This window comes from Neovison vison, chromosome 8 (assembly GCF_020171115.1).
Source record: "Neovison vison isolate M4711 chromosome 8, ASM_NN_V1, whole genome shotgun sequence".
In the NCBI taxonomy this organism is placed as follows: Eukaryota; Metazoa; Chordata; class Mammalia; order Carnivora; family Mustelidae; genus Neogale; species Neogale vison.
In genome coordinates this window covers 53,451,189-53,466,469 of record NC_058098.1, presented here as the reverse complement: position 1 = coordinate 53,466,469, position 15,281 = coordinate 53,451,189, and the positions used below count along the sequence as shown (strand labels likewise).

At 38.0% G+C, this 15,281-nt stretch overlaps 1 protein-coding gene across 4 annotated transcripts in view; it reads right to left on the bottom strand.

Moving 5' to 3' along the window:
• Positions 1 to 12,781, bottom strand: part of PLEKHH2 (pleckstrin homology, MyTH4 and FERM domain containing H2) — a 119,644-nt gene extending 106,863 nt beyond the window's left edge. For all 4 annotated transcript variants that reach the window (XM_044263607.1, XM_044263609.1, XM_044263608.1 and 1 more), the window contains exons 1-2: positions 12,692 to 12,781; positions 5,421 to 5,550 (exon numbers count right to left, since the gene is read on the bottom strand). In XM_044263607.1, the coding sequence (XP_044119542.1) occupies positions 5,421 to 5,543 (123 nt within the window). In that variant the 5' untranslated portion in view covers positions 5,544 to 5,550; positions 12,692 to 12,781. The remainder of the gene's footprint in view (positions 1 to 5,420; positions 5,551 to 12,691) is intronic.
• Positions 12,782 to 15,281: the final 2,500 nt, after the last annotated feature.

Here is a 15,281-nt window from a genome sequence, read left to right as displayed (position 1 = left end):
CATAGAGGAAGGTCAAGTGGCAGGAAATCCCAGACAATGATACTGTATCAGGTAACTGAGGCATTACTTTACACGGGCCATGTTGATGCCCAAAGGAAAATTCTTCATATTTTCATCCTTTTTTTTTTTTAACTGAAAAACCTACCCCATAGGAAACAGCATTCATTTCAACTTAAAAAAAAAAAAAACTTTCCCCTTTCCCTCCGTGACTCAGAACACTAACTAGTAATACTGTAAAGTAGGAAAACTACTTAAATCTTAGCTTCCCTGAAGAGTTTATATTTGGCATACTAGAGATATTTCCAACACCATTCCTTAAATTCCTTCAAAGACCTCTCCCACTTATAACAGTATTTGCCCAAGACTTCAATAAGGCCTTTTTCTTCACAAGCTACAATATTCAAAGTTACTTGGAAATTGCGAAGGAAAAAAAAAATGGAGCAAAAATAGTTCTTTTTTTAAAATCTCATTTTCTCCTATTTCTTCTCTAAAAAAATTAAGGATAATTAGTTGAAATCCATCTTTAATTATCGAAACACTCTGAGATCATCTCATATATTTTTTCTTAAAAAATTGAGAAATAGGTCTCTTATTAATTCATAATTACATTTAAGTCATCTCCTTGTACATTTAACAAGTGTGTCTCTTTAAAAAGATACAGGAAAATAATGAGTTCCTTCTATGTGCCCGGCACTCTTAGCTGCATCACAAAAAGTATGAAAGATCAAAGGTTTAATGCCCATTCTTTTATTCATTAGCTGTATGATACTGGGCATACTACTCAAATACTCTCAATCTTAATGTCAGCATCCTGACATTCAGTATTAATAATAGTTCCCTCACGGGGTTAATGTAGGGTTTAAATCAGCTAATCGTTGTTGTAGCGAAGGCTTAGGAACCATAGTTGGCACCTAGTGTTAGCTGCCCATAGCCAGTGCCAATAAAACAGAACTAAGAACAAGAACTGTTGCAGGAAAGAAAAACTGGCCAGAATTCCTGGCAAAGAGCTGAAGAATCAAATTAGTATTCTCTCAAGAATCTTCAGCCTTGGGCCTGCATCCATTTGTGGGGAAGGTCTGGAGAATTATCCGGGAGAAGCCTTGGGGCAGACTGGTCCTAACACAAAACCAAAGGTTATGGATGGGACCAGACTGGCCTCTGGAATGCAGCATTTGACTCAAGTTGGCATGCAGAAGCAATGCAATAGGGTTTTCTTCAAAAATATGTAGTGCTATGTAAATTGTTATTACTACATACATACACACAGATACCTAACACACACACAGATACCTGCCCTCGAGCAGAGATGGACTTAAATGTTGCATGGCTGAGGAGAAGACAGAATAGATGAGTGGCTGAGTATATCAGAGAAAGCAAGGAATGTGGTAATAAAACTAGATTAGAGAAGCCATAGAGGTGAGGGCTAAGCAGTCAGGCTCTAAAAGCAGAATGCTCAGTTTCAGTTCTTGTCTCCATTACTCACTCTTTAGCATAAACCTGGGCAAGTTAAAGAACTTTTATGTGCCTAAGTTTCCTCTTGGGTAAAAAAGAGTAATATTAGAACCTACTTCATAGGGTTTATAAGAATTAAAAAGTCAATATGGATAAAGCACCTTATATATTACATAAATATCTAATATATTTCTATACATACTATTTATAACATATAGCTATATTCGTGTGTGTGTGTGTGTGTTTATTAACTTTTTTATATCTATAAAACACTAACAACGTATATATAAAGAAGATTGCCTGGCACATAATAAGCATCAGTTTCCCAGTCTATAAAATGGGAAAAAGAAAATGTCTTACTTCAGAGCTTATTATAAGAATTAAATAAATTATATCTATAAAGTGCTTAGCACATAATAAATCAACAAATATTTGGTATTTTTATTAGAACATGGGTGGGCACCAAAAATAATTTTAATCCAGGGAAAAATATTTCGTAATGGAACATAACAGAAAATAACATGAAAAACACTATTCTCATTTTAGTGTTGAATATATTTACTGGAAAACCATGAGTAACTTGGCATACTTGTCCACTTTCCACTGTATAAAACGCATCTGAATAATTCCATCTCTTAGATCTGTCACAGGATCTAAGTCACAGATAAAAAAATACAGAAGATGAAGAAAATGAAGGAGGAGGAAAGAAACCACAACTACAATAGCAATTTCTTTTTAAAGATTTTATTTATTTCTTTGGCAGAGAGAGAGGGAGCATGCTTGCACAAGCAGGGGGAGCAGCAAGCAGAGGGAGAAGGAGAAACAGGAGGGGCTTGATCCCAGGACCCCAGGATCATGACCTGAGTGAAAGGCAGACACCTAATCAACTCAGCCACCCAGGCGCCCCTACAAAGCAATTTTGAAATAATATGCCTCTCACCATTCATTCACCAGCAAAGAAAAAAGAAACCTAAAAACATAAACAATCAAAAAGCTTTTTTTATAAATACACTTACAGAGAAAATTACACTTTTAAATTCTGAAAAATGGGCACTCATAAAGAAATCTGTTGAAACATGCCTTCTGAAGAACAAATGTTGCCATAAAATTTAGAACTTAAAGGTCAATTCACTGAAACCCAAGTAAGCATAACTCCTGTTTAGTCCACAAAGAAATCCAGAAGTCAAGGGAACCAAGAAAATTTTAAGGAGGCTGTGGCCAACAGGGTGCTAACTGCTAAAAGGCTAAGGCAACACCAGTAAGGGTCCATGAGGCATAGCAGCAAGCATATAATTGATGATCTTAATAAAATCATTGTATGGACTGGCTGGGATTGTGGAAAATACTAGGTAAATCAGCACAATCTGAGAAATGATTTTCATAGAGAGAGGAGCAAAAGACTAATTATGAGTCACTAACAGAATAAGCTTCCTTAACTTAGGAGATATTCAAAGTGGGATTTTTTTTTCAGGTCATAACTTTTTTTTATAAGATTTAATTTATTTTTTTGACCGACAGAGATCACAAGTAGGCAGAGAGGCAGGCAGGGGGGGGGGGAGCAGGCTCCCTGCTGAGCAGAGAGCCCAATGTGGGGCTCGATTCCAGGACCCTGAGATCATGACCTGAGCCAAAGGCAGAGGCTTAACCCACTGAGCCACCCAGGCGCCCCCAGATTATAACTTTTATTCTAATAGTGATAAAAAGCCAATTGATATTGGGGATTTATTCCAAAAAGTCTATTACTAGGTCATCCTTTGACTCAACGTGAATAGAATAATTTTAATCTTTCCACCTAAAAGACGTTAAAGCACAAAAATTTAAGATAATGTTTTCCTGGGTTTTAGTAGCATACTTTTGTGCTAACAGAGTCTCAGCTAGCAGGGCACCTGGCTAATTCGGTTTGTGGAGCATGAGACTCTTAATCTTGGGGTTGTAAGTTTGAGTCCTATACTGGGTGTAGAGATTACGTAAAAATAAAATCTTTAAAAAAAAAGAGAGAGAGATTGTCAGCTATCAATTAATCAAAAGATTAACAATCTTTTTTGAATATGTGATGTATGTACCAGTCTCCATCCCAAAGGATTATGCAAACAAACGCTTGAGAAAGCACCTGTAAATTCTTCTGATCAGTTAGGAATTACAATTAATACCATTTATGTATCCATCTAGACAGCACCTTCCAATGGAAATATAATGTGAGCCATCCTGTCAGAATGTCTAAAACCAAAATCACAAGAAACAAGTGTTGGCAAGGATAGGGAGAAGAAGAAACCCTCATTCACTGTTGGTAGAAAAGCAACTGGTACAGCCACTGTGGAAAATAGTATGGAGACTCCTCAAAGAATTAAAAATAGAACAAGCCTATGATCCTGTAACTGCACTACTGGGGATTTACCCAAAGAATATGAGAACACCAATTGGAAGTGATACATGTATCCCTATGTTTACTGCAGCATTATTGCCAAACTATGGAAGCAGCTGAAATATGGATAAAGATATGCAATGGAATATTATTCAACCATAAAAAGGAATGAAATCTTGCCATTTGCAACAACTGGATGGGTCTGGAGAGAATAATGCTAAGTGAAATAATTTAGAGAAAAACAAATACCATATGATCTCGTTCATATGTGGAATTTAAGAAACAAGACAAATGAACAAAGGAAAAAAAAAAAGAGACAAATGAAAAGCTGACTCTTAACTATAGAGAACAAGCAGATGGTTCCCAGAGGGGAGGTGGTTGGAGGATGGTGAAACAGATGAAGGGGATTAGGAGTGCACTTGGCTTTGATGAGGATTAAGCAACATGTGGAACTGTTGGATCACTATATTGTACACCTGAAACTAATACAGCACTGTATGTTAACTACCCTGAATTTAGAATGTAAAAAATAATTTAAAATTAAAAAAAAAATAAATAAATCTTTTAAAAAAGAAATACAATTTGAGTTACATATGTAATTTTAAATCTTCTAGTAACCATCTTTAAAAAGTAAAAAGAAATAGATATAATTAATCTTAGTATTTTTCTATTTAATCTAATATCCAAAATGTTATTTCAGCATGTGATCAATATGAAAATTATTGCTAAGATATTTTACATTCTTTTTTTCATGCCAAATCTTTGAAATTGAGGTGTATTTTACATTTGCAACTCATGTCAATTTGCACTAGCCTCATTTCAAGTGCTCAGTAGTCACTTGTGGCCAGTGGTTGCCGTACTGGACAGTACAGGTCGAGAATCCAGGTTCCCTGCAAACAGGAGTATGGGTTTTCTTGTTCAAAGATGTAAGTATAGCATTAAGAAGAGTGTATGACTCAAAATGAGCCCTCAGTGAATATTTGTTGAATGAATGAACAAATGAATGAGTTAATTAATCCATGAGTTTTACACATATATATGTGAAAAAATTCCTATGACATAGATGAAATTTTAATTACATGACTAGAACTATTAAGGGAAGCACATAATTATATTAAACTCAATTCTAGCCCAGACCATAGTTTAGTGACATAAAGTTAGTCAATACAAATTACTAAACAGATGCATACTTTCAAATACAGTATAAACATGTTTTACTATCAAAGGGGGAATATTCTTCTATAATCACTTTAAACATGATTTTCCTTAACATTTAATAAATTAAAATGCTGTCACACACCTCTAATAAAATCAAATAAATTACAGCTTTTCTCTCTGGAATGAATGAACTCCCCATTCATCAAATACACACAATTCTTACATATTCCACTAGTCTCAGCAAATGCTTTTTGCTAATGTCCAACTCACTCTGAAACTGGCAAAAGGATATGTCGAGAATAACTTCAAAATCCTGACAGAAAGTTAAATTATGTTCTTTATTTAAAAAACATTTACCCCCCCCCAAAATACTGAGATTATATAATATAAGTGAAATATGCCCCAAACAGCTGCTGTTGAACAACAAAGTTTGGAGAGAAAAGCTTACCTTCTCTGCTAAGAGCTCTCTTATCTTGCTTGCTTGAACTCTAAATTTCATGAGCTGAGACTCCAGAGCTACACATCGTTCTTTCCAATCTACTGGTCCTTCTGTCTCAGAAAGCTCTGCCATATTTATTCTAGAAACGAAGGCATTCAAACAACGTAATACCCATTAGCATTCATGGTAATTCATTACATCATCCCATGTACACACTCTAGTTATCATCTAATGATATCCACGTACAAATTTTATACATTCTCAGATAAATTTCAGAACTGGCTATATAGCTCATGGAAAAAAACTTAGTGGGAGACAGGAGGCCAGGGTTGGAACCCCAATGTGTTTACTATTCAACTTTTCTATGGAACGCTATCCTTTCCATGTCTCAGTTTAACCAATCTTGAAAAAGCAGGACACTGATAATAACCAACCATCGTTCCCCCTGAGTATATTGGGGGAACAAGTTAAATACTGCTATTTGTAACATTACTTTGGACAGAATAATAGCACCACCCAAACACAGACTGCTGGCATTTTTTTTAACTCTGCCCAACAGATAAAACATTTTTTTAACCTTTCAGCTCATAATTCTTTAAACTTTCAGCTCATAATTTCACCACACTCCTAAATTTACAGGAATATCTCAATTTGATTCAGTTGGTAGCATGATAGAATAATTGAAGAAAATTCATTAATAGTCCTACAATTATAAGTTAGATTTATATTGCAATCATTACTTACCATCACCCTAAATTTACCTTGGTCCAAGCTCTCTTTCAAGCCAAAAATCCTTTGGCATATTTAACTGGGTAAAGTATTATGACCTTGGACATACTTGTATAGGTTTTTTCCTGGCATAAGAAAAGATAAAAATATAAAATTTGGAATCACCAGGGGAGTGGGGTTATGGACATTGGGGAGGGTGTATGCTATGGTGGGTGCTGTGAAGTGTATAAACCTGGTGATTCACATATCTGTACCCGGGGGGTTAAAAATATATTATATGTTTATAAAAAAAATTTGGAATCACCTACATTAAGTAAATCTGGAATCAGTGTTTTCCATGACATTAATGTTTGCTTTTGGAGGAGGTAAATTCCAGGGAAAATCCCTGTAAGAGGGAAGCCAGGAGGCAGGGGAACTGGTTTTGAAATTATAAGGTGCAAAAACCTATAACTTCATTGCTTCTGGTTCTGGGACTCATAAACATTGTTTTAAATGTTAATGTTTCATCTGGCCATCAGAATAAATGGCTTGATGATATATTTCTGAATTGCCCTACCTTTGAACAAATAAAATTTGCATTAGGAGTGGATTTCCACAAGGAGCCAAGCCCTGGTCTCGGCATATACATGACAGCAAAACTCTGAGAACCGCAGGATAGATCTGCAGCTGAAATGAACCATTATTTTGTTTTCCAAAAATATGTGTCCCTCACACATCAACCAAGTTGATTTTCTCAGCATTCAGTGTAATATAGTCCTCTTAGACCTACACAAGTTTTTAAAAACTTGGTGTTGCTAAAAACTCACAAAAGATGACTATTCTTAGTATAAATATTGTTTTTGCTTAAACCAATTTTCACATTAATACTGACATTAACATTCAAAAATTTAGAAATAAGTAAAAGTAGAGTTGTTTTACAGAGGCTACAACTTTATTAAGACCACCAACCATATCAAAACCTCCATATGTTCCTAAATTCTAGCCACAATTTCAAGGAAACTTTTAAGTGTAAACTGGAAATCATTTTCTTTTCATTTCTTTGTTTTTATAGAAGGCTCACACCATTGTTTTCTGAGTTCCTTCTAAGGATATCAACCTTGCTAATGGCCTTTCTCATTCCCCACTTTAGCCTTTACTATCAGTGATGTAGGAATAGATAATAGACAAACTTTGTCAGTCACAAACTTTTTCTTCGTTTGTTTTCTCCTTAGCTTTTGAGTGGACACAGAAAGAAAATATGGATGAAATATTATAGAATAAAAAGTCCTGAAAGAGATGTTGTTAAGTATTGAATCATTTGTATTTTTGCACAGAAATGTACTGATACTGTTAAACAAGAGGAGTTTAATTCATGTTGGTGAATTTTTTTTTGCTCTATATTTAAAATAACTTGTATATGTTCTACTGTAAAATCTCTACAGTTTAAAAAATAACATAAAGGCAGATATTTTTCAACAAATGAAAATCAATACAGTGAACCATATTAATAGAGTAGTAGGCAAAAACCACATAATCATTTCATTCAATGCAGAGAAAAACATTTGACAAAATTCAACATAAAATCATTCCATAAGCTTGTTATAGAAGGGAACTTCTTCGGCCTGATAAAAAGCACCCACAAAAAGCCCACAGCTATCATCATACTTAAGGATAAATGACTGATCTGCCAAAGACCAGGAATAAGACAAGGATGTCTCCTTTTACCACTTCTAGCCTATGTCGTACTAGAGGTTCTAGCCAGAGCCAGAAAATTTTTAAAAAATCCACTTTGAACACTAAATCTATCTCTGGGCCTCACACATACAAGATATCCAACTAAAAAGAAGAAAGGAAAAAGGAAAAAGAAAACTAAATTATCTCTCTTTTCAGATGTCATCATCTTGTACATAGAAAATCCTAAGAAATTCACTAAAAATCTATTTGAACTACTAGAGTTCAGCAAGGTTTCAGGAAGCCAGATCAAAATACAATCAGTTGGGGGCACCTGGGTGGCTCAGTGGGTTGAGCCTATGCCTTCAGCTCAGGTCATGATCCCAGGGTCCTGGGATTGAGCCTTGCATGGGGGGGGGGTTGTCTCTGCTCAGCAGGGAGCCTCCTTCCTCCTCTCCCTCTGCCTGCCTTTCTGCCTACTTATGATCTCTCTCTCTGTCAAATAAATAAATAAAGTCTTTAAAAAATACAATCAATTGTATCAATTGTTTTTCTATGTTAGCAAGAAAAAAAATCCAAAAATGAAATCAAGAATATATTCCACAAATAATAGCATCAAAAATAACAAAATACTTAGTTGATTTAACAAAAGAAGTGTTAAAACTTGTACTCTGAAAACTACAAAAGATCATTGAAAGAAACTAAAGAAGACTTAATTAAATGAAAGGCATCTATGTTCATGGATTGGAAGACTTTTTGCAGATGCCAATACTTGCAAATGGACACATACATTCAATTCAATCCCTCTCAAAATTCCAACTGCATTTTTTTAGTAAAAATTGGCAAGTTGATTTGAAATTCAGATGAAAATTCAAGTCCAAAATAGTCAAAACAATCTTGAGACTCTTTATGTCCCAATTTCAAAAAATTACTACAAAGCTACAGTAGTCAAAACTGTATGCTATTGCCATAAAGACAGACATATGACCAATGGAATAAAATCAAGAGTCCAAAAATAAGACCTCACATTTATAGTTGATTGATTTTTTTAAAGATTTTATTTATTTATTTGACAGAGAGAGATCACAAGTAGGCATAGAGGCAGGCAGAGAGAGAGAGAGAGAGGAGGAAGCAGGCTTCCCGCTGAGCAGAGAGCCTGATGCGGGACTCGATCCCAGGACCCTGAGATCATGACCTGAGCCGAAGGCAGCAGCTTAACCCACTGAGCCACCCAGGTGCCCCTAGTTGATTGATTTTTGACAAGAGTGCCCAAACCATTCAACTGGAAAAGAATAGTCTTTTCAACAATGGTGCTAGAGAAGTGGATATCCACATGCAAAAGAATGAATTTGGACCCCCCCCTCCATCATAACATATGCAGAAACAAACTTAAAATATATCAAAGGTCTAATGTAAGAGCCAAAGCTCAAGAACTCTTAGAACAAAAGATAGGGGTATATCTTTGTGACCGTAAGTTAGGCAACACTTGCTTAGATTTGATATCCAAAGCATAAGTAATCAAAAAGAAAATAGATAAATTGGACTTAATCAAAATTTAAAACTTTTATTTCAAAGGACACCATCAAGAAAATGGAAAGATAACCCACAGAAGGGAGAAAAATATTTGCAAATCATATATCTAAGAGACTTTTATCCAGAATATATAAAGAACTCTTACAACTCAACAATAAAAAGTAGGCAAAGGATCTAAACAGACCTTTCTCTAAGGAAAATATACAAATGGCTAATAAGCACATGAAAAGATGCTCAACATCATTGGCATAACGGAAAAGGCAAATTAAAATCATGACAATTACTGCACAACAAATAGGATGGTTATGATAATAAAGACATATAATAACAAGTGTGGGTGAGGATGTGGAGAAATTGGAACCCTCATAATTTGCTATTGGGAATGTAAAAATGGTATAGGTGCTTTGGTAAATAGTTTAACAGTTCCTCAAAAGTTTTAACATAAAGTTACCATACAACACAGCAATACCAATGCTAACTATATACCCAAGAGAACTGAATACATAAGTCTACACCAGAACTTGTATATAAATGTTCATAGCAGCATTTTTCAAATAGCCAAAAAGTGGAAGTAATCCAAGTGTCCATCATCAGATGAAGGGATAAATAAAATGTGGCATATCCATACAATGGAATATTATTCAGCCACAAAAAGAATAAAGTACTAATACATGCAATGACAGTTACCCCAGATGCCAAGTAAAAGAAGCCTGACATAAAAGGCCATGTATAATATGATTCCATTTACATGAAATAGGTAAATCAAAGAGACAAAAATTAAGTTAGTGGTTGCCAAAGTCTGTGAAGAGGGCAACGGTGATCAACAGTTAATGAATTTGGGGTTTCTTTTTGGAGTTATCAAAATTATTCCAGAATTAGATAGTGCTGATAGCTGTACAACCTCATGAATATACTAACAGCCACTGACCTGTGCACTTTTTTTTTTTTTAAAGATTTTATTTATTTATTTGACAGAGAGAAATCACAAGTAGATGGAGAGGCAAGCAGAGAGAGAGAGAGAGGGAAGCAGGCTCCCTGCTGAGCAGAGAGCCCGATGCGGGACTCGATCCCAGGACCCTGAGATCATGACCTGAGCCGAAGGCAGCGGCTTAACCCACTGAGCCACCCAGGCGCCCCATGACCTGTGTACTTTTAAAAAGCTAAATTTTATGGCTCATGAATTATACCCCAACTTTAAAAAGAGCATTCATTTACAAATGAGTAAAGAAAAAGTAACAGTTGTATAGAGCGGTTAAAATACTATGTTTTATACCTGAAACTAATGTAACATTATGTGTCAACTATACACAAATAAAAATAATTTTTTAAGAAAGTAATACAGATACAAATATTCTCATCACACATTTATTTGCAAAATTTACATAATTATTCCCCACACATCTGTTGTCTTTTAAAACTTGTTTGTGATACACACAAAGAAAAATATCTTATTTAAATATGTAGTAAAGTGTAACAATCATTTTCTTCATGAACTCTGGGCTTTGTTTTATGCTGTAGAATATTCCACTCCAAAATTAAAAAACAAAAATAATTTTTTAAAAAAAGTAACAGTTTACATGGATGTTTAGTAGGTCAGCTTTTACAAATTTAATCATCCATTGTTGGTAGTTATCCCTGCCAAGAATTCCACCATTAACTCAAATGATTTAGAGGAAATGTTTTAACCGCAAATACGGCAAGTTCATACATATATCTTACCAAGACGATTTTGCTATGAAAATGACACAGTAAATAAACTCTAAGTAAAACATACCTATTCATATCTTTAGTTATGCTCATTATATATTTTACAATGAAGTATTTTACAATAAAGTAGAGAAACCTGAAGAATATTATTAAATTGGCATCTAATGTCTGCATTCCCTATTAATAGGGTCATAATTTTTAAAAAATTCTAAACTACAGATTGGTTGGCTCATGGTCCCCCAGAGGTCTAGACACCTGATTTCCTCATTTCATTCTGCAATTTCGGTTAGTACAAAGTAACTGTTGTGTTAATACACCATCTTGAGTAAAGATTCTAACTTTGAACAACATCCCTTATTGTTTTCCATTACCACTGACTTTACAGAAAATAACTGTATGGCTTTTTACCATCTACTAAATAAGTATCATTTCTAGATTTTGAATTTGAAAGTAATCTATCTTAACTGCGGTGGACAGGATGTCTCGGTTTTCCAAACACCCACCTCCCCGCCGCCCCATGACTTTGGGAAATATTTACTGACACAACATAAACTGTTTACAATTACGGAGTGAATGCTCTTTTCTCCGAATCTCTGACTTCCTGTTTCTCTTCCAAATCCCAAAAGAGAAAGGAAAAGAAAAGAAAGAATTCCTCTATTTAGGCTTATCCTGATGAAACTCCGGGTTAGCCACTCCCATTCTTTAATTCTCTCCTCGTAAGGCACGGCTTCGCTCGGCCAGGTAATTGTGTTATTTCTTTTCCAAAGCAGAAAGGGTCTCTTTCTCGACCACACAGACCACACCGAGGCATGCCTTGTTTGAGAAGCCTCGGGACCACCAACCAGCTCCACCTGGGCTAAGCCCGCCCTTCGGTGGCACTGCCCGAAGCAGCTCCGTGCTCCCCACTCCACAGCTCCTCGGGGACACACACCGCGGCGCGGTCGAGGCTTGGGACTTGCGTTTTCAGCAAGAAAACAGGGACCCTGCAGGTAGCACAGCACCAAAGCTTTTACGCGCGAAGCGTCCGACTTGCCCTTCCCACGGAGTTTCGCGCATCAAAATCGATGGCTCAAACGTTTCGTCTTTTAAGAAGAGGTCTAATAACTTCAGGGCCAGCGCAGTTTCACGGCAGGTCACCTAAGGGCACCCTGACATTCGGGCAACTCGAGGGGCAGAAAATGGTTCTTTCAAGTTTTGAGGAGTTTCAGCCCCGAGATCACAGCGCGGCTCCCAGGAAGCCGAGGCCGAGCCGCAGCATCCCTAGCTGCGCTGGCCACAGGGCGCAGGGACACGGGACTGCCGTCTGCGCCCCCCCCCCAAGGACAGCCAGCGCCGCGCCACACACCCAGGGCCCGCATTTTCAAACAAAACGTCACCGGAGAACAGGGGGCGAGGAGCCCCCGGCCACCGCCTCCGGCCGAGACCCCAGTCCTGGGAGCAGCGAGTGGGGCGACACCTAGTACCGAGGCGCGGGGGCCAGTCCCACTCCATTCAGCGCCAACGCGCTCCACTGTCCCGGTCCCCGCCCGCCAGCTCTGCCCGGCGCCCCGAGCCTACGCGCGGAGAGCCCCCCGGGACTGCACACTCTCGAGGGGGCGGGGATCCCGGCGTCTGAGCCGCTGGGGTCGCCCCTCAGCTCAGGGCCCTCTCCATTTGCCTACCTCTGCTGCGGGCCCCCTGCTGCAGTGCCCGAGGTCCTGGCAGCGCCTGGCGCAGGGTTCTCGGGGTTCTCCGTGGGCGCCAGCCCAGCTCGGAGCGGGAGCAGGAGGGTGGTGATGGGGAGGTCAGGCACTGCCTTCTCCTAAGACTGGCTGTCGCAGTAGCCAATCGGAAGCGCAGACGACCCTTTGGCGTCATCTGGGGGTGTGGCTATAATTTGGACTCCTCCCAGGCCTCAGGAGGGAGTTCTGTCCTGGACTTTCTGGCCCTAGTCTTCGCCACACGTTCAGCTCAGAGGGTGTTGTCGCGGTCATCTTCTTCTCTCTGCCGCGGCTCAGGACCCACCTGTTTGGTCTCCCAGCCTGAAGTCTCTGTTCTTGTCAATCCATCCTTTACCCTCTTGCCGGGTTAACTGTCCTGAAATGCACTTATGATGTGCGCCCTGCTAAAGATTTCTTTGGCTTTCTTTTGCTTAAATTATCAAGAATCGACTCCCTGGGCTAGTATTTGAGGCCTCCGTCCTACTTTTGCAGGTTTATTTTTTTACAGCTGCCCTTCCTCAGGGAAGTCCATTTGGAACGTTTACCTGCTATTTCCTACGTCCCCTTTAAAAATTCTAACTGTCCTCTGAGACATAGCTCAAATAATCTCCTTGTAACCATTCCTGTCAGCCCTCCTCGCAATAATCTCTTCTCTTGTTTCTACTCCTCTTGGAATTTAGCTCATTCGGCCTCATGTACTGCTTCTAATCTCTCCGTTAGATTGTGAACTCTTTGAAACCAGGGATTCATTTTCTTTCTTTTTGCAGCCGCCTCAGCACCCACCGCAGAACCCTGAATAAGTGGATGAGTGAGAATTTTAATCTAATTGGATTTTACATCCCAAGATGGGGTCTGGCAAGGACAGTCTCAAGGGAGAAAATCAGAATCCTGAATATCATGGGTAATTCTTCTGCAGGTCATAAAGCCAGGTGAGACAAATCACTCTCTTTGGTTCACAGTTGGCCAATAAAGGATGTCAGAAGGCTTTTTCCATTACCATTTTTTTTAAAAGCTTATCTCACATTACATAGAAAACACATAAAAGAGATAAAGATTTACAAAGTTCCTTAGAGGCAAGGCAATCAGTGAGTACAACTAAAAGGCCAGTGAGCAAGTATCAGGCTTCCATATTTCTTCCAGATGAGCACTAATTTTGGACTGGATCCCAGACTACCCCCACACATCAAATTCCTTTTGCCTTCTGTGGGAGCTGATGATGCATATCATATGAAAAATTGTCTCCAAACAGCTTTGGCAAACAAGCAGGCTGGACCGGGCCTATTTTTTCAGAGCATGCAGGAGTTAAATAAACAGAGTTTAAGTAACTTGCATAATTTAAGGCAGCAAGTCTGTAGAGACCAAAGAACTAAGTGCAGGAGAAAGAGAGAAAGAATGCCAAAATAGAATCACTTCCGTTTGTGAGTCAGAATACTAAACAGACTAAGAGAGCTGAGTGAATAAAGTCACTCATGAAAAGAAGTGTTCTAAACAAGGCTGCCACACTTGTAAATCTCAGCCAACATTTACTTACTGTCACCTTTTTGTAGAAACATGACAAACTGAATTTGTTTGGCTATGGCAAATACAGTAGAATGGCATCCTGTTTCTGGCTGTGCTAAGAAAAACATATGATACAATGGAATATTATTTAGCAATAAAAAGAAATGAGGTATTTATAAATGCTACAGCATAGATAAATTTTGAAAGTTTTATACTAAGTGAAAGAAGTGAGTCACAACAGATCACATTTTATATGATCTCATTTACATGAAATGTCCAGAATTGATAAATTCATAGAGCCAGGAAATAGATTAGTAATGGTAAAGGGCAGGGGAGGATGGCTAAGGGGAGAGGGGTTTCTTTGGGGGAAATGAATACATTCTAAATTTGTGGTGATGATTATACAACTCTATGAATATGCAAGACACCATTGACAGGTATAGTCTAAATGAGTGAATCATGTATGAATTAAGCCTCAATAAAGCTGTTCTAAAAAGGAAAAGACATATTGAATTTTATGTTTTTGTATTGAGTAGCAGCAGTTGGGAAATATCTCTGACCAACCTTCTGAACGTTCATGGCATTCTGTATCTTTGCTTCACAGTATTTATCTCAGTTGTAAAATTATATATATATTTTTAAAGATTTTATTTATTTGTCAGAGAGAGAGAGGGAGAGAGAGTGAGCACAGGCAGACAGAAACAGAGGGAGAAGCAGGCTCCCTGCTGAGCAAGGAGCCCGATGCGGGACTCGATCCCAGGACGCTGGGATCATGACCTGAGCCGAAGGCAGCTGCTTAACCAACTGAGCCACCCAGGCGTCCCGTAAAATTATATTTATATTTGTGATTATTTGATTGCCTGTTTCCCCCCACTAGACTGTGATGAGAAGAGAAACTATGTGGTTTTCCTTTCTAATATACACCCAGCATCTAGTGGATGATATATAGTAGGTATACAAAACATATCTCATGTGAATGAACAAAGGTGGCAATAGATATATTTTATTAAGCACTTAAAATATTCCAGGGACTGTACTAGATTCTGAGGAA